General features: G+C 37.8%; 1 protein-coding gene across 2 annotated transcripts in view; it reads right to left on the reverse strand.

Moving 5' to 3' along the window:
• MLIP (muscular LMNA interacting protein) overlaps nucleotides 1-25,339 on the reverse strand; it is a 103,842-nt gene that overhangs the window by 24,530 nt on the left and 53,973 nt on the right. For both annotated transcript variants that reach the window (XM_053973566.1, XM_053973567.1), the window contains 7 exons: nucleotides 20,647-20,718; nucleotides 12,121-12,186; nucleotides 11,955-12,038; nucleotides 11,800-11,859; nucleotides 10,050-10,094; nucleotides 7,535-7,579; nucleotides 1,620-1,745 (listed from right to left, as the gene is read on the reverse strand). In XM_053973566.1, coding sequence (XP_053829541.1) covers nucleotides 1,620-1,745; nucleotides 7,535-7,579; nucleotides 10,050-10,094; nucleotides 11,800-11,859; nucleotides 11,955-12,038; nucleotides 12,121-12,186; nucleotides 20,647-20,718 — 498 coding nt within the window. The remainder of the gene's footprint in view (nucleotides 1-1,619; nucleotides 1,746-7,534; nucleotides 7,580-10,049; nucleotides 10,095-11,799; nucleotides 11,860-11,954; nucleotides 12,039-12,120; nucleotides 12,187-20,646; nucleotides 20,719-25,339) is intronic.

Here is a 25,339-nt window from a genome sequence, read left to right on the forward strand (position 1 = left end):
TTATAACAACAACATTAGACTTATTATGCTGTCAGGATTTTAATAATATGTGCCACAAGTAATTTATAAAGTGTAAGTTGATTGGTTTCCACAGTTAGCTTCAAATGTCATAATGCTTCAAGCCCTGGCAATAACCTCAGGTTTGTATTTGTCTGAAAAGAGGAAGTTTGGTGAATTACATTGTCCTTTCATCAGTAAAGCTATAGCCAGCATAATCAGTGTCCAGCCCTGATGGAAGGGAGGTCTGAACTGCCCTTGCCTTTACAGGAAGGCTCTGCTGAGGTGGCCTAGGGCAAAAGCTCTATAGTAAAATATCCAGAGAACTCTCCTGCCCTTTCATCCCTGGAAAATGGCAGCGCAGCACCTTGGAATCTGAAGGCTTTCAGTAAGTTAAAGCATGAATAACTCACTATCAACTCACCTGTTGTCACTGAACTCAAATATTCACTGTCAGCCTCAAAAGTTCAAAGTCAAACTGTAAATCACTATTTTTATTCATTTTTTCTTATATTTTATATAAACTCTACATTCTATGGAAACCTTCTGATGCCACCCATATGTGTTGCTGGAACCCACTCACACCACAATTATTTTCCTCTGCACTGCTGCAGTGTTCTTGAGGAGTTCTTGGATTTTTCTACATCAAATCAGAGCTATGGAGAGGAATAGAAAGAGCTAAAATTAAATTCTTAATTAAATCCTGTTTTAAAAGGAAGAAGAGAGGGCTGCCATTGCTAAAATGTCTAATGTAAGTAGAGATGCAGAGGAGTAAGAGAAATTCAATTAGTAAGGTATTTTATTCACATTGTGTCTGACAAGAGGACAATTGGCTTCATTTTATTTCTCTCCAGATGGAAGATTCAGAACATACTGGATAGGTTAATAACAAACTCTTACAGGGACATTCAGATTGTGTATCATATTTAAGGGTTTTTTTCCCAATAATGCACACAAACACAAATGCATGAGGAAAGGCTGTCAGAGCCATTTATCTGGAGTTTCTCTGAGATAATGCCTCATACAAATCAGCACAGTCCAAGATGTGTTTTTGCAAAGTGATCCTACAGCTTCATGCAGAGGGCTGTGGGAGAAGACAGCATCTTTGCTGCCCCACCATCCCATGTGGTACAACTGTACCCTCAGTCTGTGGATGGACATGGATATGGACCTGGGGGAGTTATGGACCTGGGAGAGTTCTGCTCTGGAAGTGAGACAGAAACACACTGGGGCTCGGCAGTCGCCCTTGGAGAGGAAGTTGTGAACCTTGCCCAGTCCTTGCTGCCATTTCTCTTCAGAGAGGATTCAGGTCTGGGCCCCAGATGAAGGAAGCACTTTCTAGTAGATATGATCTAGGCATCTGTTTGACAGGGAAGCACAGGATTTCAACTCTCTTTTTTACAATGTTTCTTACAGACATCATAAAAAGGTCCTCTCCTCAACATACAAGTTTTTACATCACCAGAAAAACATGGCCCTGTAGAATGCCCAGCTGCCCATCTCAGCTTGAAGACTTTCTTTTAGGAGCCAGGTGCCCCTTGGGGAATCATCTATGTTTATTCCTTCATCTTTAGGGAAACTAGCTGAGGCTACAAAAATCCTTCAGAGTGAGAGCTACTCACCTGCTCAATAGTTTGATCACTGATTTCTTCAAGGTACTTTTTAAAAGGATTGGGTTGATAGGGCTCCTCCTTTTGCTGTGCACTTTTTCCTTTCACCAGCACGGGACGAATTACACCAGGTTTTGTCTTGACCCATAGCACACCCAGGAGAAAAGAGATGGAAGAAGAATCACATAAAATACCTTACAATTTACAGAATATTTGTTATACAAGTCAATTCTGGTGGGACTGTACTGACTATATTTTAAAAAAAATTTCATAATGATGTGTTTCACCACCAAAATTATTCAGGTGTCATGCCGCCTGGACTACTTCTAATACAGATTGTGAGCAAAAGTGCCAAGAGCTGCTTTTAGGCATAGAACTTCATCATTGGCATGTGTTTATTACTGACAAAAAATAGCTACAGAGCTGTCAGACCATGGTTTGTGGGTTTTGCCAGCTGTTTTTTTTTTTCTGGCTGTTCAGCTGCAGCGTGATAAGTTCAAGTCACACTTTATGCACAGGCACGCATCTGCTTTCACACTGGGCTCCTCAAAACAGTAACTGTGAAGGAAGGAAGGACAACTTGTGATGCTGTTAACTTACACCCAGGCAGAAGCATATTAGGAAAAGTCTTAGTGGGGAATAATACCAGTGCTTACGTGCTGGATTTTACAAAGTCATAGAGTCATTGAATCATATAGGAGTGACTATGACAATCATTGGGTCCACCCATAAACCTACTACTGCCAAGTTCACAACTAAACCAGGTACCTGAGCCCTCCATCTACACATCTTTTAAATACTTGCAGAATATTATGTCCAACAAGTGAAAATTTTAAGACAGAGTACGAAAAGTGGAGATCTAATATTGATTTAAGGTACTGTAAATTATACATATGTAGAATATAATGTTTTGGATTGGAAAAGGCCTCTAAGATAATAGAATCCCACCGATGACCTACCACTGTCAAGTCCACTGGTAAATTTTATCACTAAAAGCCACATCCACAATCTTTTAAATTCTTCCAGGGATGGTGATTCAACCATTTCCCTGTGCAGCCTGCAGGCATTTTTCTTAATGCTTACTATAAACCTTCCCTGATATGACTTGAGGCCATTTCTTCTTGTCCTATCACTACCTCACTACAATCTCCTTTCAGGCACTTGTAGAGAGTGGTAAGGTCTCCCCTGACCTTCCTTTTCTCCTGGCTGAACAACCCCAGCTCCCTTCGTCCCTCCTCACAGGACTTGCTCCAGACCCTTCCCCAGCTCCACTGCCTTTCTCTGGACTCACTCCAGCCCCTCAATGTCTTCCTCATTATGAGAGAGATGGACCCAGCACTGGAGGTGTGGCCTCAGCAGTGCAGAATAGAGAGGGACAATCACTGCCCTGGTCCTGCTGGTCACTCTGTTACTGATACAAGCCAGGATGCCCCTGGCCTTCCTGGCCACCTGGGCTCACTGCTGGCTCAGGTCAACTGCTGTTGATCAGCACCCCCAGGTCCTTTCCCACTGGGCCCCATTCCAGCCACTCTGCCCCAGCTTGTACCTCTGCATGGGGTTGTTGTGACCCAAGCACAGGACCCAGCACTTGGCCTCATTGAACCTCATACAATTGGCCTCAGCCCATCCACCCAGCCTGTCCAGATCCCTCTGCACAGAACTCTCCTACCCAGAAGATCAACACCCAACCTGCAAACTGGCTGAGGGTGCATTAAATCCTCTCATACAGATCATTAATAAAGATACTAAGCAGAATGGGCTTCAATACTGAGCCTTGGGGAACACCCCTTGTGACCAGCCACCAGGCAGATCTAACTCAATTCAGCACCACTCTCTGAGCCTGGCCATCCAGCCAGTTCTTCTCTGCAGCTCCCTCTGAGGTTCCCCTGGGGCTCAGGAAGCCCCTCTGTGCACCCCGCTGGAGCACTCCACTGCCAATCATGCCAGCACTAAAGCTATTCACCTCGGTGACACAGTGACAGTTATCTTTAAGAGTTCAGTTGGAAAAGTACAATTTTAGAAAACCTGATCATCATGGATATGTGATACCCATAATTTCAGACAAATTGGATTATTTCATCAATAAAAAAGTCCTTGGTTATCAACCAGTCAACCAAAAATTTTGACTATTAACTTATCAAGGTAGTATATCTGTGATTTTTTTTTAATTATTTCAGTAAAATCTGACAAGATGGATTGTGGCATAAACTCTAAATGGAGGCTAAGGGATAATTTTAAAATAGATATGTTCAGTGAGCCAAAAAAAAGGATGAAAAAGTATACTTTCTCACTGGAATTTTAAAAGTAGACAAGTCTTCAAATATCTGTGAATTTAAACTTTTAAATTAGTCAGTTGTATTCTCTTCTGTTATGACTAACCCATAGAAAATAAGTGGTCTCTGTGACAACTTATGTAGGTAACAACAGGACTGCTGCTGAGCTCCTCCTGCGGTTGCGGAACAGAGGGGTAGCTTGCCCAGCTGGGACTGAGAAATAAATGTTGTCACAGCTCCCCATCCTCAGTATCCAGCTGGGTATAAAAATGCAGAGAAGAAACTTGATTCACTATTAGATTTATTTATAAAATAAATATGTATACTCAATAACACCATGCTGCCTCTTTATAAGAGCAATACACTTCATCAGTCAGTCTGGAAAAAGAGAAGCTTACTATGAAAGCAAGCTGAGATTGCTGGACGTAGCATGTAAACTGAGTCATGGATCACCTTAAAACAAGATCTGCAGGCATCCAGCAAGGACAAGGCAAGTGGGATGTCCATTGGAGGGGAGGGTGCAGAGGGTATTTTGTGCTCTGCTTCTGCCCTGGGAAATGACAGAGCACAGCCCAGGGGCTGAGGTGAAGGCAGCAAAGACAGGCAGGAGCACAACACTCCCCGGCAGAGCAAGGCCAAGGGAGCAAAATATCTTCCCTTAGATTTGTGTTTGCTACTCTCCCTCCTCTCCACAGATTGGGGCCCTTTCATTTGTCTGATCAAGTAAGAAAAATATTCAGCTGAAAGCAAAAAAATCAGCCATGCAGTGATACTAATTGTTTTAAAGAGTAGTAACTGTCAAGCTGCATCAAAAATGTTTTCATTAGATCAATTTTTTCAAAGATGCAGTGCTTATTTAATGATTTTCTAGTCCATATTTCATGACTATATCTTTGTAGGATTCACCAAAAGACACTTATTTTTCTATCAGTATTTCTGAAAAGCATCTGTAAATGTCTGGGTTTCAACATAAAGGTAAATATAAATTTAAAAAGAAAGGTACAGTTGTTATCAAGTCATTATTATGCAGACAAAGGACATGTGGTCTTCTGGCACTCCTCCACACCATGTAACCATGCAATCAAAAGCCCATTGTGGTACCTGAAATCATCAAGGATATGCTACTCTCCTTTTGTAAGAAACCTCTTCACTGTAGAAATGCTTTTAAGGAAGCATTTTCTAAACAACATCATGTACTTAAATGCTGACTGAGTCATATGTTTATGTCTGACTCTGCTAACAGAGTGACAGATATCAGGCAGCAACCAGAATTCTAAACACTTTATTAGCACCCTGACAAACTACATAAAATCTTTGATCCAAAACTAAGAACTTGAACTCTTTCTTTGATGACAAATGTCACAGCTGACATGCTGAGAAACAATCTAAAACTAAGTTTTGCCAAGGAAACTGTTGGTCTTCCTACAACAACATCCAAAAAATGGTAAAGGCTGTTATGGTAGCACTGGGCTGCCACGCTGTACTGGGCTGTACAGAACTTTCAGCAAATTACACAGGGCCAAAGCAGAAGTTCCAGGCTGACCCATAATCAGTGATACTGACCCAATGCCAGGGCATTCTCTGGCATGGGTTTGGCCCACGTCAGCAAGTGCACAATTAGAAATAAGCTACAGGTTGGGCTGGGTGCCTCTCTATGGGCAGCATGGACAGGGCCACTCTCCCTCAGGATAAGAAGGTATTTTGCATGAAAATGAGCCTTGCATAATATCTGTCCAAAAAGTCAGAAGACTGAATGTTGGCAGAGGTATGGGCACGTTCACCTCTAATTTTCTCCCCTGTTATTATGACCCTGGTTGCCCCTGAGATCTTGCTGAAACTGGTGGGTCAGGTCCCAGTTGCAACCCCATTCCATCTGTGACAGAACAAGGGAGATTTGCTTGAAACAGAAAGAGGGCAGGTTTAGATTAGATATTAACAAGAAATTATTTACTGTGAGAGTGATGAGGCACTGGAACAGGTTGCCCAGAGAAGTTGTGGATGCCCCAGCCCTGGTCAGGTTGGATGGAGCTCTGAGCAATGGGATCTAATTAAAGGTGTCCCTGTCCACAGCACTAGGTTTGGAACAAGTCACAAACAGAGTTCCTGAGAAATCTGTTTGGGAATCTGGGCTTTGAATTATGGATGCAGATCAGACAGAAAAGATTGTCTGGTAAGGTGACAAAGTTTGCTGGTAATACTAATTAGGGGACTATAAATATTGGTGCAAAGAGTTACAGAGAGATCTTAAAATACCAAGTAAATGAGTGATAAAAGGCAGGTGAAACATAACTGAATTCAGCACATTTCACAGCAAAGAACTAAACTACATCCCAAATTTGCTCATGCTCATGCACCAATGAACTAATTAGCTGAGAAACTAGCTCTTACTACTCAGGAAATATATCTTGACTTTATTGTGTATAGTTCTGCATGAACATTGGCTTGCTGCTCAATACAAGTAAGAAAAACGAAATAAAGTACTATAAATTATTAAGAAAGGAATAGAAATAGCAATAAAGGACCTTATCACATCCTCATTAAAATAGAAAATTCTGTATTCAGAGCTATACAAGAGCAGTTTATGGCTTTAGTCTTCCAATCTTAAAAACAAATATCTGAAAAAGATATAGAAAAGGGCAAGAAGGACCAAGCAATTTTTAATTTTCTACATGAAACAGACATGACTGTTAGTGCTAGGTCTAGATATTATTGCAATACCAAAAAAAAAAAAAATGTTATTTAGAAAGCAAAGAAAGAAAAATTATTTGTTGTTTCAGTACAAGAACTGAGGTCAAGTCATAGGTTTAAAACAAAGGACTAAAGTACTATTTTGCACCATGCATAATTTAAAAGTAAAGTCTATTGCTAGAGAATGTTATAAAGATCAAAATATAACAAAATTCAAAAAGTAACTGGAAAAATCATGAAAGAAGATTTAGTCAAAGATTGCTAGGAGAAGAAAATTATTCAGGAAGTCCCTAAGATTCCATTAGTTGAAATACAAGGGAAAAAAATTCTCATCCACATCTCCTTTTTTCCCTAAGCATCCATTAGTGATCACTGTCAATTGGGCAGGCTCCATGATTTCTCTTCTGACTCTTCTTCAGAAATTTTGGCTCCAACAAAATTGTGATCAGAATTGTGAAATTGTGATCAGAGTTAAAATGAACACCTGATACATAATCTCCCTTTCCAGTTAAAATGAACATCTGATATATAATGTCCCTTTCTTACTTGATCTTACCCTTGCTTTTCACTCATTGAAGCAGCTTTGACATAAAACAGAGTATAAGAAGGAAATAGAGGCTAGAATCTTTTTGCATTTAAACAAAACTGTACAAGTGGAATATTAAAAGAGTCCAAGAACTAGCAGCTGACTCTACTTCTGTTGTACACCTCAAGATTCAGCATGACTCTGTAGTTTGGGATTTGGCCTATGGGTTTACAAGTAGTGTCAGGATCTATAGCTACTTAAAACAGGTGTGTATTCAGCGCAGAAAAAAAAGCCAATACAGCTCTGTGGAAGCAATGCAGCTTTGTAAAAAGATATTGACTGGAGTTTTTTTTTTTCAAAGGATTAAGAAAGCAAATTAATAAAATGTTGTACTTGTGCAAATTTTGAAAAACAGTGTATCACAGCTGTGCTCTACATACCAGCTGACTCTCAGTTACTATAGGCACCGATTTGTAAAGGTTGGCCTGCAAAAAAGATGAATATATACAGTATTACATGCAATATCTTTGTGATGATAATGACAAAAAAAAAATTCAGGTACAGCACTAGGCTTAACTTAGCTATGGTAGGTTTTCCCACTGACACAGTGGTATGAAAGAATATAAAACTTTCTCATTTCCAGTTTATTTCTACATATAGTCAAACTCCGTTAAAATTTTAGGAATTCTTTTTTTCAAGTGCGACAAAATTTCTGTTTTTCATCCTGATCTAATCTTGAAATTTAAATATTTTTCTAAGCCTGCCATTTTCTGTTAATTTGCAGCACCAATGTTGTTAACATTATGAATAGTACTGGGTTGAGTACCTTCTCAACATTTTCTCACTTTATAGTAGGAGAACCAAAACAATCCTACTTAAGCATACATGTCAATAACATGGACATTCATTTTTCAGTTAGTCATGAGAAATTCCTATCTAGAGAATCATTGTATTATTATTAAAAGTCAGCAGTATCATCCCTAAAGCCAACAGAGATGCATTATTATTAAATGGTGAATAGAATCATATCAAACACCATACAGTTTTAAATGTCATTAAATTAGAACTGTAGTACTTAGTTGTCAGCTGGTATAAACTGAAGTTAGTTTTTATACTTTTTATACACTTGTGTTTGTACAATCATTTACATCCTTAAAAGGTTCTGAAGTTCATGAGAATATAAAAAGGTAGCTGAGGCCAAGGCAAATTTATGACATTTTAATTGTTAAATGGCAGGCTATTTGAACATACTTTTATAATCTACTACTCTGTATAACCTATTGAAGTAATTAACAATATTACCATGTGTACATATGTATACCTTTACATGTGGCGGTTATAAATAATACTTTAGCATTACTCATAAACAAATTTAAGTTCCTCTTTTAACCAAAAATGCCTTCAAAGCAACATTTTGACAAACATCTCAGTATTAGATATCGTAAATACAAAAAGAGAACTCTGTGGAAAACTATTTCTGTGTGTCCTTTCTCTAATGGCCAGAGGACAAATCACTGCCTGGATTATTAACTGGGGCAGAAATAGCCTTTTTATATCCTACTAAGGAAGCAGAGTGAGAGAGGAGGAAAGAGCTGTGATGCACCTATGCTATTATAGACACCTAATATATCATTCAGGAGACTCTGCTGCAGAGTACAGCAATGGCAGAGTACAGGAGAGCCTGGACCCATCAAGTTCAGGCACCACAGCCCAGCCTGAGGACCCCAGTCTGTCTCCTGACACACAAAAAATTCAACACACCTGTACAACTTATAGGAAATATTTGCCTTCCAATAAACCTCTGTGTTATTCCCAAATGTATTTTAAAATATTGATTTGTTTCATTAATGTAGAAAATTCTGGTGGAAACAGAAAAAAAAGTGTTTGTAAGGGTGATTCTCCATGCCATCCCCAGGCTTCCCTAACTGGATGCCTGAATTTATGGTATATGTCCATATTTCAGTTTTGGGAGCTGGAGATTTGCACTGGAGTGTTATTAAATACACTCTGTTCTCAAAGACTACCTCTGAAGTACACTCTTTTATTTCATTAAAAAGCTCTCCTCTGATATTCTTCCTAATTAGTATGAGCCAGCACAATCTGTCAAGCAAAAATCACAGTATGCAATAAAATATGCATACTGCCACATTCAGGAAGCAAAATAGAATTGATCAGTCAAGCATTGTGCTGGCATAAAACTGGGAGACCTCTGTTGCTTTGCCAGCACTGCTTTGATTTGAGATTCAATAGAAATGCTGAATGATGAATAGGAAGCTGAGATTTCTCACCACATGACTAAATGAGTTGCAAGTAAAATGTGGAACCTGCAGTAACTGTGTCTGCTAGAGAGAATTAATATGTTAATTGGGTTTAATGTTTCAATAATTTAACAAATGACTCAATATAGATATTTTCAACATATGTTGCACTGTGTGTGTATGTGACAAAACAGCTTCAATTCATCTCAGCTGTGAGTTTTCAGCCAGCTCTGTATCTTGGAAAGGAAAGTTTGGATCAACCCCAGATTCTGAAGGATAAGCAAGAACTGCAGGACTTCTACCAAAACAAGTCCCCTACAGTGCAGGCTGAGTCCAAAGAAATGCACCCTTCAGCACCCATAACAAACAGTCCGTTTACCAAACAGCTGAACTCTTGCCCAGGCTTGAAGGAAGCAACAACAAAGAAGTGTGTGAGGAAGTTAATTTTAACATCATATTCACACAGGTAAAATTATCAACAGACAGCAGTGAAGAGACTCCAGCCAGGATGGATTTACTACAGTGGGAAGACATCTCGAGTCTCAAATGTCAGCACTGTAAGGTATGTGCTTGTCTATGCTAGTCAACATCCAGTATCACAAGTAGATGCATGTTCAGACTCACCCAGGATTGCTGAGGAGCAGAAAAAGCAAGCATTTTTGCATGCAAAATATAGAGGAATTGTAAAAGTACTTACATATCTGGTTTCACGCCCAGCTGCTCTCTGCAGTGTTGTTGACATCTTGTAAAAAAACAAACAGATATATAATCAATATATTGAGTGACTCTGAACAGTAACTCCAAGAGATTTTCAACATTTTGAGAATTTATTAAGTTTTCCAGAAAACTTAAACGTAAGTTTTCCAGAAATATTCACACCATACATGAGACTAAGTCATATTTAAACTTTGCTTTTATGTTTATTGTAGAAAATACTACTTCATTTTACTGCTCAGAAACATTGATCCTGCTCTATTGATGATGGCATTTAATATGAGAAAATATAACAAAATGCTTATTATTAGCCATAGGTATCATTGCGCCATGAAATTGAAGTTACATTTGCTCACAGAATACAAAATATTACCTCTGCATGCTTTCATTTGCAAGAATTTGCTTTAATTTGACTAATCCATATCAAATCTAAGGCACTTACTTATCAGCTCTTTTTTTCTTCCATGTCTATGACCTTCTTTTATCCTCTGTTAAGCACTTTTTGACCTCATTCTGAGATCCTCAACACTTTTAGTTTGGTCCCTATGCTGCATCCTGTTAAGGTCACCTTTTGCCCCTCTTTATTTGATTTCATGACCGCTAAAAGATGCCTTCCATTCTCAATTGCCCAAGGAAGTGGTTTTTGGATATTCTAACTCAGCTTGGTACCAGCATTTTAACTACTCCAGATTCTTCAGGCATTGGAAAACACACTCAATTACATTGTCTGCCCATCCTTCTCCTGCTATCACATTTCTGTTTTTCAGCCTCTTAGAATCCAATTCACCACTTCATGCTGATTGACAGAAGTACTTTCAAAAACAGAAATTAAATTTGAATTGTATATTCAGTATAGCCACTGAGAAATGCTGGACCTGTGTCCTATTCTTGCATGGTGAACTGGACATTCAGCAGGATATTTTGAATGGATTAACTTTTTGGTGTGTTCATCTGCCAGAAATTCCTTTCCTCCCATTTTTAGTTGTATTTCTGCCATTTTCACTTTCGTATAGCTGCAACAAGTAACTTTAATTTACCTGGACCAAACTGAATACAAGACCTTCTTCCCTTGGTTAGCCATCCTTCTGAACCCAGAAGGCACATCATCATAACTTAATTAAACCAGAAGTTTAGAAATAGAAAATGAACCTTGCCTCTCACTAGCTATTTCTTAGTTATCCAGGAGAAAGAGATATTTCAGACATCCTCCTTCTGGGAGAGGTGAGACATAAAATGAAATCAGATCTTCAGAACAAGTCCAACTATTAATTTAATACTCCCATTACTTGAAAATAAGTTATGAACTTGAAAAAACCCCTATGTTCTGAAAGATGCTTCCAGCTACCAAAGCTAGAAACATTGGTTGCTTTGTAGTAAGGACACATGGATGGGATGAAGTCTGGGAGAAGGCCAGAGAACCTGCCATATGGCAGGCAAGGTATGAGAAATTTTTATCCCCTGAAGCCTTAACACACTCTTTTTCTTTCATAATATATCTCCTTCTGACTTCAGGAAAGTGTCCTGCAGCAAAGACTGCACTGACTCCAGGGCTACAGTTCTGTCCTTCCATGCTTTTTTAACCACCAACCACTTTTGATTTTGCATTTCTCAGCTGCAGTTCTGAGTTGCCATTGGTTTTACTGTCGCAGCGGTCCCTACTGCCTACTGATTTTGTCTGCCTTTATAATTACTTGAAAAGAGCTCTTGCTGTGGATGTGGGCTTATTCACCTACCTTGCCAGCATCTGACTCTGTGCTCATCTGCAGAAAACTTGGAGAAGACTCACACCGGCGCTGGAAAATTATTTTCAACAGAGAATGGACATATTAATGACAGGAGACAAAAGGAAAGGAAAAGAATAAGTCCATTCCACATGCTGATGGGTTACCATAGTCAAGGGGTCCTGCAGGACTTGATCAATGACAGCACACAACTCTTCTGTTTGTTGTCTGAGCTGGGCAGGGGAGCACATCTGAAAAGGGAGGATGGATCACTCAGTTAAACTTTGCTTTTTGCTTTCAAATATAGACCTGAAAGATAAATAACATCACTACCTCTGAATGAGTGTCCAAAGCAGGGCCTTCAGTCACACCAGCAGGCTTGGTTGGCTCTTCTAATGCCTGCAATTAAAGAGGTATTGGTGTGATACTGAGTTGAAAATTTTGAAAATCAAGCAAACATACACTTTTTCCAGAAAGTACCACAAAGGTGGTGCTTTCTCTTTCACCATGGAAAGATGGAAAAGAAAGAAATTACAGGCCTATTGATATTCTTTAGGTCACCAAAACCTGATTCAGAATGTAGATATGGGTTTACACAGAAGAGAGTATTCAAGCAGGGTGAATCATGTCCATTTCTGGAAAATCAGAAACTACCACTTCTAATTGTCTTCTCCTTCAACAATGCCCCCTCCTTCACAGTAAATGTGCCACGGTGAGTGTGCACTGTGTGCCACAGAGGTGTTGGGTGTGCCAACAGAGAGCTACCACCTGTGAGCAGGTGGACAAGGCAGGGACCCAAACACACAGGAGGCCCCTTCTTCTCCTTCAGTAGATGTTTTCTGTAAAAAAGTGTCTCCTGTTTAAAGAGGATGGTGATTTTACCTTGCAACAAAAATAGTGTATGCCATTCTTGGGTTTTAGCCTGAAATCAGAAATGTATGAAGCAAAATATATTTCATACTATATTTGTGACCTCACACTAAGCAGGTATGCAAACTCTTCAAAACAAAACTCCATCTTTCTAGCTTCTTGTGTTTGACTATACCGCTCACTTTCCTATACCAGTACTTGGAGCAGGTTTGAGAACAGTGGAAATCAGTTTGCCAATCCCTTCACTTTATAAGGGTCACAAAACACCCTCAAAAGCCAAAATCCACTGCTCAATTCCCTTTTCATCTTCTTCCAGCATCTGTGAAGCACATTCTCCCTGCCATAACCCATTTTTGCTTTGAAGTGATTTTCAAATAGACATCGTGCTGAGACCAAAAATTACTCTGGAAGCCTGCTGATGTGTCTGCTTAAGCTGGACTACAGAGAAGGGAACTGCAGGGTGTGTGGAGTTTTTTTGTTAAACACATATTTTTGTAAGATTTCATTTTGTTTGTTTTTTTTTATTTAAGTATAAGAGGAAAAAAGGGCATTCCAGTAAAGCCCTTTTTCATGCATGTGGGATTCTGCATGAATAGACTGGTCCCACTGAGGTGGGTATGAGAGCTGCCAAATACAGGAGACATATAGATGGAAATGTCAGAATCTTTAAAAAATAACAAACAAAATAAGCATATTTATTTCTGAGTTTTACTTTGCTGACTACAATTGATTTCTTTCCTTGTCCAGCTACTGGTAGCATACATCTGTTTACACCTAAGCAAAAAGTTAATGGCAAATTACTTTTAATATTATTAAAATACCACCCACAAATGATCTTGCACAAAAGCACATTTATGGAACACCATGTCTTCTACTAAAATTAAAAGTGGCTGCTTTCCAAACATTTCTTCCTTTCTCTCTATCTCTTGACAAATGTGTTTGCCTTAGAGTAGTTGCAGCTCAAAAGGTGAAAAGTAAAAGTGATTTACTTTAATATACAGAAATTAATGTAATCTTATTCCAAGACAGACCATGAAAAGATAGTCTTCCTCATCTCTGAAGTCTCATCATTGCCACCTAGTTAGAGTTTCAAAAAGACAGACAGTCCTATTGAAGAGGAGGACTCAGCCAAAGAGAGCTTAGCATTGCATTCAAATACAGTACCCCTTGTTCAATAAGTAATAAAATTAAGTAGAAGAGTCATTTCAGTACGTATTAGGGTCAGGACTGACAAAACAGCCTGATGTAGAGGGATGATGAGTTTGAATGTTAGTTAGGAAAAAGGAAAACTTCTAATCAATCATGGATTTTCAATAGGGAATTATCTAAGCTTCTCAAAACCCCCAAGAAACCAGTAAGATAATAAACATAATAAAGGGATTGTTCAGAAAAAAACTACTAGTTTCTATTTCATATTCACTTCACCAGAATAGTGGGTGAACAAAATCAAGGGTAAGAAACAACTACCCTGAAGATTTGGGGGAATCTTTCCAGAGGAATTACAGCTACATCCAGAGGTCTCTATTCAGAACCAAGACTGGCTAATTTAAGAATCTGTTCATTTCAGAAATTGAGTTCCGACATAGCTTTCCATTTTGGAGCCTTCAGTGACTAAGGAATTCAGGTGAGCGCAGCACCAAGGTCTGCGCTCTCCACAGTCCCTCTGAGATACAGCCATCATGCAGGAGCCACGCTAGAGAAAGCTGCTGTGTTCTCCCTTTCTGTACCTTTGGGAAAAGAAAATTTTAATCTTCAAACCAATTAATCTAATTTCATTCAGTCTTTCACCTCTTTAATTCTTCTTTCTTTCTTTTTTCTTTTTCCTATTTTTCATTTTTTCTTATTTGAACAGCTGAGTTTTCCAAAGAAAGAATAGAAACAGGAAACTACTCTCTGTAACTATCCCTATCAACTCCACAGAGATAAATGGTTCTGTTTAATCCGTTGTTAGTTTTTCAAAACACATCTCATTTTATTTCCCAGTATGCCTTCTTTCACATAGAAAAAATAAAGAGATAAAAATGTACAACTACATTTTCAAAATTACTGGTGTCATCATGCAAAAATGTTATGATTAATTTCTATCTACATACTGCTGATTAACACTATCAACAGTACTCAAGATTCCCTTCCTATGCTGATGGTCTAACAATATTAGAAGTGGAACATTCTTATTTAGACATTCAAATTTTTGATTATATATGAAACCACAGTGGTACCACAATTTAAAAGAACATTATAATTTAGATAATGAAAATGTAAAGCAATTTAAATTAAAGAACTAGCTGCTGAACCACTTTTTTTTTTTCCTTGAAAAGGGCAATTTTGGGGGTGTGATGCATTTCTGCCATTGACATCACTGATGACTACAACCCTTCCCTCCTCATTCTTTCTTTTTGATTGCTAAAACTGTATCAGAGCTGAAAGGATACTGGTAAATGATCCAAACACAATCTCCAGCATTTCATTAGAAGACTGAAAAGTCCAGGCAACATATAGAAAATACAGAATATCATTTCATCCACCAATGGACCACAGCAATAGAAAGAGAAAAAAAATAATTTTGTGACCTAGATCTGACATAGCTTTCTTCTTACAGTATTCTAAAAACCCTTGACTGAGCATATTTTTCCCATCTCTATCTTTTCCTAAGCCCTCAACACATGCAAAAAAATCCCACTGTACTATGGAACTTCACATACCATTATTTCCTTTAACTTCTTTCTTGAAGATTCTAGGGGATTATACTGAAAATTTTACTGAAACTATTTCTACTACTTTCTGTTCTATAAAATAATTAATATTGAAAACTGCCAGGCCTATGAAAAATTAGTGAGCTCATAGGCTGCTCCTATATTGGCACATTTGATTATTATTACAGACAAACTAGGTCTTTTATTTAGTCCTACAACTACACAAATTCTTGCCTTTCTTTCTTACCATGAGGTATTTGTCTCTAGCCTTGAGAAACACTTTGATGTGAACACACAATCTGGATGCAAGAAATTCACCTAGTAAGTGCACACCAGAAGTATTTGGGGAAAATCTATTTTTATCATAATATTCTCAACAAAGTCTTGTCAGAAATGCTTTCCAGGTCCAGAAAGTTGTGACATGCCTCATAATAGCCAATTGTCCAGCAGTTAGGTCAGTCATCAGAGAGTGAGAAAAATTGGGTTCCAGGTTCTTGCTGTATGATTTCAAAGAGTAACCTGTATCCTCATTTGCTGTGACCAGTTCCTATAGCAATGGATTTTTGATAATACAGTAACTAAGAGTTTCCTAAAGGCAAGAACTCAAGAAGTTAAAGCTGGGTCTTCAATGTAGCTGAATGCTGCAACATTTCCTCAGTTGCATTTCTTCCTTTTCATTAAAAAAAAAAAAAAAAAAAAAAAAATATATATATATATATATATATATATATATATATATATATATATACCCTCTCTTTTTTCCTTCTGCATGCAGAGGAAAATACCTTTTTCTGTTTTTTTCTTCCACAAGGAGAATATGCTGCACTGCCTTTAGTCTGTTTTTGCAGGTGATGGGATGCAATTACCAAATCTTTGAAGTTTTCCAAGAAGTGTAACAAAATATGGAAAGACTTTTACTTTTTCTACATTTTCTTAGAATTGAAATTATTGTTGTCTGCTCATAATCAGTTGATAAATGCAGTCCAAAGGAGACAATACTTGCACCCCTTCCATCCATAGTCAGTCATATCTAGAGTTTTTCAGAAGACTTGGTAAGTGTGGGATAAGCCTCAGCTGTGAAGCAGGTTTGTTTCATGACACATTCCATCCTCCTGGGTTGTAACACATGTGCCACACTTCATCCTCAGTTCAGGTTGAGGGAAGTCTGAGCAGAATATTTGCAGCACCAAGTCTGTATGCCCATGTTTCCTTTCCACCAAAATGATGCTCAGGCAAGGGAAATTCACACCAGAGGGGATGTGTAGCTGGACAAATACAGCGAACCCATATTCACCTGCATAGAGCTTGCTGTAGACCAAAGATGAGTGAACTGTTAAGAGAACACTTTTTTGGTTTGTAAATCCAAAGCCTACAAAAGGTTTTGGGTTACATATCAAATTCTACATAATCCTGAAGATGAAGCTGTACTTGTTTTAAAAGACTATTTTTCAAGGCCCTTGAAAGAAAGAAAGAAGGAGTTCATAGGCTGCTCCTACATTAGCACACTTGGTTATTATTACAGACAAACAAGTCCTTTTATCACTCTACTACTGCACAAATTATTGCCTTTCTTTCTTAACATGAGGTATTTAAAGTTATGAATTTTGCTGTAGCTCCTGGAAATAAACTCTTCATCTACCCATTTTGACAGAAAGACATTGTAGTTGATATTTGATAAATACAACCTCTAAATAACAGACACATTACTTTTAAATAATACCCAGTTCAGAAGGGAATTTTGAATTAGACTGTGACCACATCCATATAATTGTAGAACTTACACAAGAGTGTCTGTAGAAGTGTGACTCACTGTCTCAGTGTTAATAAGGCCAGAAGGAATGACAGTGCACCTAGTATGATGTCTTTAAACCACGGGACTATCTGGAATATGAGAAGCCAGAAAATTGTCCTGTCTTGATTTTTCAATTTTTGTGATAAAAGACCTATTTCAGTCTCCAGCAATTTTTTCTAATGGTTAATTAATTCTTTCTGTCAAATTTTTGCCTTATGCCGATATTAAACTTGTTCAGCTTCCTCTTCTGGCCAGTGGAGCCTATCATCCACTGGGCTGAAGAGTTCAGTATCACCATCTGTGGTCCTGACCCAAAGCTCTGGATTTGTGTGGCTGTGATGGCACTGCTGAGTGACCCTGGTTATCACCAACTCACTCTCAGCATTTCTGCCATCCCTGCTCAGGCACTGTGGAGCTGTGCCCATGCTGGTGAGGACATTGTCTTGACATCCGTGCTGCCAACTCTGCTCTCTGCAGAGCAGCCCCCTCTTGCTGCTCCCTGACAGAGCCTGACCATGCTGAGGGTAAGTGCCTTAAAAACAAGTTTTGTTCTTCTGGCTGTGAAGGAAGTTACAGCCCAATCTTCCAAGAGATATCCTGGATGGCGCTTTTTCTGAGCAGAGAACAGAAATTATGTGAGAAACATCAGGTTCATACAAACTCAAACAGCTGGGAAGTGTGCCAGTGAGGAGATTTGATGAGATTAAGCCACTTCTGGGTTTCTCAAAGTATACACATATATAGCCAATCAGCCTTTTCTTCTCTACAAACGGGCACATAGTCAAACAGCTCTCTTTGAGTAAGAGTACTGGAGGATAAGAAGAACCTGTTCTAGAAAAAACATCAAGGTGATGACAGACTAATGGTTTCATAAGCAGAAGCTGAAAAACTTTTCCAGTTTAAATTAAAACATCTATACAAACGTAAAAGAAACTTTAGAAAGTTAGACACCAACAGAAAATTTAGAGGCAGTCAAATTATTGCACCTTATATGGCACATGAGGAGCAGTTTTCTGTCATGGGACCCAATTAATACTGCAGATGAATTGTTACTAAGGTCACCCACAACACAATTCTTACTAATTTTATTTCTCATGACCACTTAAATTAATTAATATAATTACTCAGACAGTGGGAAAAAGTTGACTTCTGATAACATGCATTTCTAATTTAATCATATAGCAAAACACTTTTTTAGCACCTTTGGCTAAAAAGTATATCTAAAATTATGTTGTTTTTCTAATCATATAATAATTATTTGAATGTAAATAAAACATCACTTATGCAGTTAAAAATCTTACTGTCCTAAATCTCACTCTAATTAATGCTGTGTATAAAATGCTTTGTATAAAATGGGAACAACATAACTACTGTTGTTGAACTAGAATGTATCATAAGTTCCCCATCCAATACTTTTGAGGAGAATATTTGGAAATTAGACTTGGTACAATGGGGCCCAAGTGTGCCATGTGACTACTTCATGCTTTCTCATAGGAGTCATACTCTAAACTCTTATCAGCTGACACAACGGGACCAGTTTAGAGCACTACAATTAGCTGCTGCTGCAGATCAATAGGGGAGATTATTATCCACAACTCCCAAGATGGGAGAAAGCACGTACTCAGGCAATGCTGAAACATACACTTACGAAGTTACTTAGTCAAGAGTCTCTCCTGAAGGCAAATCCTATAACAGAGAATTGATTTCTTATTAGTACTACATGACTGCTTTCACTACTGAAGGATACACCATGGCTAAGGTTTTCAGTAAATCCATGGATAACTAAAAGTCTATCTAAACACAGATATCTTTTAAGTCATTACTTTTTCCACAGATGCTGGCGTTAGACTGCACAAATCAGTTTTATGTATTTGGGATAAGTAACATGCAGATTGTGAGTCAATGCCCCAGAGAGCACCAGCAAGACCATCAAAAGGAAATCCATTTTTTTTATGAAAAAGTGCAATCAGACAGCTGACATAAACCCACTAGTTCACATCAGGAGTGTGATCTTAGAGTGAATATCCTGCTCAGGGTCACCTACCTGGCTTGGGTTGCAGAGTGGTGCAGTCTCAGAGTGCACAAACAGTGCCTTTCAGGTGAAGTCAACCATGAAGTGCTACTTCAGGAGTCCACCAAATTCTTCCACCCGCTAACAGGCTTTCTGCTCAAAAAAAACCCTCCCAAAATACATTCTGTAGGGGTGTAGAATCTCCTGCATCAGCTATTTTCCTTTACAGAGCCGTTTCTATTGCACCACATTGCAAGCTAAAGCAAACATAACCTTCATTAGTGCATTCAAGATTTAAGTAAGGGAAGGATCAGGTTTTATGCAAAAGATTAAGAAAATCATTCAAGATTAAAAGAATATTGGAAAAGAAAGGAATGTCTCTTTTTTTCTGAAAAGTAATCTGATTTATAGCACTTAACTGATAATTACTAGATCATAATCAGTAAGATTTCAAGGAAAAAATTATCATCTTCAAATATTGTACATAGTTAAGTTCACTCTACCCAATAACTTCAGGCTTTGTAAACTACTAGTGAAATCAACTGAGCTGTATATGTGAATAAATATTTAGATGTGTAGTCAGGAATGCTTAAAGAAATTAAGCAGAGGCTAAGTTCCCCAACTAGGTCCTGAACAGAAAGCTTTTTCTGATAAATCTACAAACTGAATGTTAGCATGATTAAGCCATGCCTTTAAACATGCAAGACACTTAGCTCATTGATCATTAGAGAAAACTTTTGTTAAACTTAGCTATTCTTTTGGGAAAAATATTTTTAAAATAAATGTCCATGGCTATTTTGAACCCTTAATGCAAAGCTTAAATTTTCAATTGACTTTCCAAGTTGAATTGTCTGAATAAGACTATACAGCCGTGCCTTTGTTGACTGTGACTTTGGTAGTAAATCGATGCACTGAAGTCTGGGGTTTGAATCTATCTGCCTGTCCTACACAAAATGATTGCTACCACAAACTACATACTGGGAATGGCCCACTGGCTAGCTCTCACAGTGTTCAGGAAGAATGGAAGTTAACAGAGGTCAGAACAATGCCCAGGATGGCTCTCAGTTCAACAAGACAGCGGGTCAAAATATCATATTTTTGGTTGTTAAATTTTTGGGTATAAGCACAGCTGTCCAATAATCATTAACTGACCAAGTTCTACTGATTGTCAGGTCCCAGAACAGCAGTGCTTCAGTCACTTTCCAATAACAAAACAGATTTTGAAATATTGCGATAAAAGGCAGTTCCTTTAGGACACTGGGATTTTTTCCTTTTTTATACTAAATTGATTTTCATAAATTCACATTAGTGAAACTTTGATCTTCAGTGAAAGTGCTTGACCCTGTAAAATGGCTGGAATTATAATCCTGAGTAGTTAGTACCCAGAATTCACATTCTGCAGTATCCCCCAACAGAAATGTCAGAATTTGTACACAAAGTTGAATGGTCTCAAATATACAATGCAATGCCCAGGTCTTTGAGTGAACACTAACCTTCTGTTCCATAAGCAATGTGTTTGTAGGGATTGCTGCAAATGCCTTGTAGCTTGTCTTGATCTTGTACTGCTAAAAGGGTAAACCAGAGAGCAGGAAGAGAAGTAAAACAGGGTAGAAGAGAGAGAGGGAAGAGAGGGGAAAGGTACGACAGAATGAAAGACAATTACAATCATCTTGCAGGCATGTTGCAACAAAACAATGCTTATGTATTTCCTAGAAAAACTATTTCTTTTTAAAAATCTAGTGTTTCTGTTAAGGTTTTAAAGTTCGCTAACGTACGTGTTTTGTTCTTAGTACTGAAGTACGACAAAACAAATTCCCTCTACCTTATAGCTTCCAAAATAAGTTTAACCACTTTCTGCTGACTACCACCCTTAAATGAATATCAGGGGAGGCTGTAAGTTTTTTTTCCAAGTTTTCTTGTGAATTGATATGAAAATGCACAGCTACTTCCGTTGTACATCCACCTGAACAACTGTTGCTGAGTGGTGTGATCCTGAACCATGAAATCAGAGGGGTTTCTGTGATTGGCTCTCATGAGACTGATTATGATCCTTAAATGCTAAATTGCTCGTTTGAGTGGATAGATCATTTAAATCTTCATGCAGCTTTTCATGTCCTGAATAAATAAGTCTACCACCCAAACAAAGTATAGGAACTTTCACACTCTAACAAAACTAACAGAACTGGCAATCTAAACCATACAAAATGTATGGGTTTGGGTACAAAAATTCTAAGATCAACCTTAAAATTTATTATTTTCAAATAATTATATTTTAGACCATATTTGTTTGCCCAGTTATTTTTAAATCTTTACAAATCATATTTTTTACATTTCCTTTGCAAATATAAAGGTTGAATTCAGTAATTTTTAAAAGATTGATGAGATTCTTCTATACTTGTAGGAGTTCAAGAGGTAGGATTCTTAATCACATGACTGCTAGAATTTTTACTATTACTGCTATTATTATTATTATATTAAATAGATATTTGCTACATTGTTCCATTTTAGGCAAAAAATTTTACAAAAAAGTCATAAATTCACACAACAATAGACTTTTAAGTTAGTGATTGATTATTTCTGCGACAGTCAGCCAGAAATAAGGTTATTTGTTAATCAGGTCAGGTTTTTTAATGTACCATTACCTGCAACAGTAAATACTGGTGATCATGAGATAACAGTCTGAAACAGCATGTTGCACTTTGAGTCATTCTTTTGTTTACTTTTTATTTTCTTTATATCTACTAAAGGTCTCAATGACAGTAGAGTGGGCAAAATTTTAACTCAGGAAAGAAATTTATCCACACACCTGTCTTGAAATAGTGTAGGGCACGACCTTTTAATTCTTTCTATACATAATAGTGTTTGCTTTTGGCTTCACTCAGTTGGAAACTGGAGAATGAGTCATTCAAGAAGTTAGTAATCACAGCAATCATATTGAATGAACAGTTTGACAAAGCAGATGAATGCAAATGCTGGAACAGAACTTTCTTCTATTTTTCGGTGGGAGGGGCTTTAGAGCTTGGGATAGTCATTCATACGAGGTTTAGTGATTCTAACTTGGATGTCTACCATTCAGTTTCTTCAGTCAACACTAATGCTTTTTATAATCACAGGCATTTCTATAAAATTAATCTAATCCCAAAGTAGGCAAATCGAAAGGTAAAATAAAATCATCTTCTAAATAGACCGTATTCTCTCCACTAACTGTAATAGAATCATCTAAATTGTGCTTGGATATGCAACTTTCAAATGTCAAAAGTCATGTGAGTTGAATCCTGCCCTTTGAACATTTAGACAGCAACTCTGCATAGCTCCATAGATATATTTATTCATATACAAAAACTATAAGCAAAAGGTTAGTTATGGATAACTAAACTTACGTTTAGTTCTTTTTAAACTAAAATAAAACACTGATCACTGATATGGAAGACCAAATTCCAAATATTAAAATAGGTATATTCATAAAATGTATTCTTGTTTGATTATAATTGAAATCCAACTAAAATTGTATCATTGAACATGTGAAATACAATGTCTTCACTAGCTCCTAGGCTTTCACAAATGATGAAATGTGCAGCATATATGAAAAGAGAACTATGATCACTTTGAGGTTAGTTGTACTATTATATTAACTAAACAAAGACATAACAGACTCTTAAAATCTAAAAGTTTCTATGCTGCTTTCATGTGCTTCATGATTTCCAAATACTGTAGAACCTGTGAGAAACGTGCTATTTTGCAAGTCTGAGATGAGTGGAAAGTCTGTAATTCAGTTTCTCATCTATATAAATATGTTTATTTACACATTATTTCATGGTTTTTAAAATTATTTTTTCAATGCCTAAATACATTTAATTATCTGCTTCACAGGAATCTAGCAGTAATTTTAAACAGCCATGGACAGTTAGGTCTGCTGGCCTGCACCATGGAACAGCCAAAAGCAAACCAATTCCAACATCAGAGCTTGGGCAAATGTCAGTGTGGGGAGTTTGAGGGAAAATGTCCCAGCTTTTTTTGTTCAAATGATCATCTAGGGCACCCACGGGGCACTGCAAAAGTGCTAGATGTGCTATAAAGGCTTAAAATCAGTGACCAACCTTGGTACCACAGAGCTCCTCATGAATAATCTTTCCTGCATTATGGTAGGTTTTGCAGCTGTGCTGAGCTCCATATTGCTAAAGTCAGTTTGTTCCCCGACTGTTTTGGGTAGATCTATATGCATTCTTGAGCTACATTCAAACAGGAAAAATCAAAGACTATGGAAGCATGATACCCCATGAAACCACTACAAAGTTTTTTCAAAACAGAAAGCTAGAAGTTGTTATTCTAACAACTGTTTCTGCAGAATTGATATGTCCCTACTCTGTTTCACTGTCCAGATTGCTATATTGCTATGAGGACATTATCAAAGGATCTACAAAGTCTAGGGAGAGGGCTTTTATTTCCTGTGGTCCCCCAAAGCTGACACTTCACACTGATCTGTGGATTTATGTTTATATTCACTTTGCAAAGCATTCCCATTTTTAAATCATTAACAAATATAAACCAAGGGAGAACACATGCTTTTGTATATATATATATATATATATATATACAAACAGTTAAACAAATGAATAGGTTATCCTTTCATTTGCATTATTTGGTTCATGTCCAAATTCTGGTTTAATAGATGTTGGATGTTGGTTTAATGTGTGTTTTAATGTTGCTGCAATGACTGTTGAAGCAACATTAAGGTTGGAAAATTACACATGCCAAATTACACACACCAAAGGCAAGCACTTCTAGATGCTGTCTTTTTCTCCTGATGTTCACTTAACATTTTTATACATGAAAACATTTTGTCATGCATCAACAGTAGTCAGATAAAGCAATCTGCTTTTTGTCTAGTTATAAAGTTGAGCTTATTAGTACTAAAGAGACCTAAATGCTGCTTAAGATATTAAAGTTGTCTTTCCTCAAAACTTTTCTTTTTTTCTGTGGAAAAAAAGAGATTTTTGAGATTTGAGGCTGAAGTATCACTGCACAGCCTGCTACCATTAACACATCAGCAAAGTTCATTGAGCTATACCATAATCTAGGGATGGAAATACATGAGAGCAGAAGGGGGGTTGAATGGACAGTATTATTAACAGTAGATGAAGTCTCCGACTCACATTTTAAAGCCATGAGAGACCTCTCTTGCTCTGAACACCCTGCTGCATTAGACTTAGATATTTTAGGTCTTCCACATCTCCAGCTGAGTCAGCTTTGTCTACATGATTAAAAATTAGACCGGACTAATGGTCCAAGTCTGTTATACTGGTGGACACTCTCCCAGTCTTCATGGGATGGTGGCGCAGTTTCAAAATTGCCACTATATTGCATGATAAAGCAGAATTAGTAGGAAAAGGGACAGAAGGAAAAACAGAAATATAACAACCTCTGCAAATATAAACCCAGGCAATAGCTCTGTGTCACAAGCAGAGAATTTCTTTATTGCCAGAGACCTCACAGTGCTTGATGCACCAGCTAGCAGGAACAGCAACTGTTTTGCAATCTGAAGGCTTGGTCATGTGTTACAGTTTGGTCTCAGGGGCTTTTTTCTTGGAATTTCTACAATTTCATATCTCTTTTTGTTTCATTAACTAATACTGACAGGGTATAACAACACTGTACAGCTTTGCTCAGCACAATGGCTCCTCTTGGCTCATTTGGATTTTAAAAGGATCATTCATGACAATTGCTACTTTGTGCTGATTTTAACCTCTCATTTCCAATTAACATTTTTTTAAGCCACCCCTGTCATGACCAAACTGTTAGGAGTACACCTGACACAACTTGATCTGACGACCAGGCTGTAATTTTGTGCTGTGAGGCAATATATCAGTAAACTATGATAGACTTTGTGTGATGGACAGAGCTAAGATATGAGTTGGAGGCAGGGAACACAGCACAAGGAAAGCACAGAGTGCAAAGATAAGATAAAAGAGGATGGGAAGCCTTCTGCAGCTCTGGTGCCTTCTGCAACAAACCCCTCCTTTTTGCATAGCAGTTCCTCTTGTTTTCACCTACCTGCTGCATGGTTTTGGATACCCTTCCCTTTCCTTCTTTTTCTTGAGATACACCTTTAAATCCACAGTGTGACTGGTTCCCAAGCCCTCCTGCAGCAATTGCCATCGTTGCTCATTCTCACTCTGCAATGGCTCT

This window comes from Vidua macroura, chromosome 3 (assembly GCF_024509145.1).
Source record: "Vidua macroura isolate BioBank_ID:100142 chromosome 3, ASM2450914v1, whole genome shotgun sequence".
NCBI classification, from domain to species: Eukaryota; Metazoa; Chordata; class Aves; order Passeriformes; family Viduidae; genus Vidua; species Vidua macroura.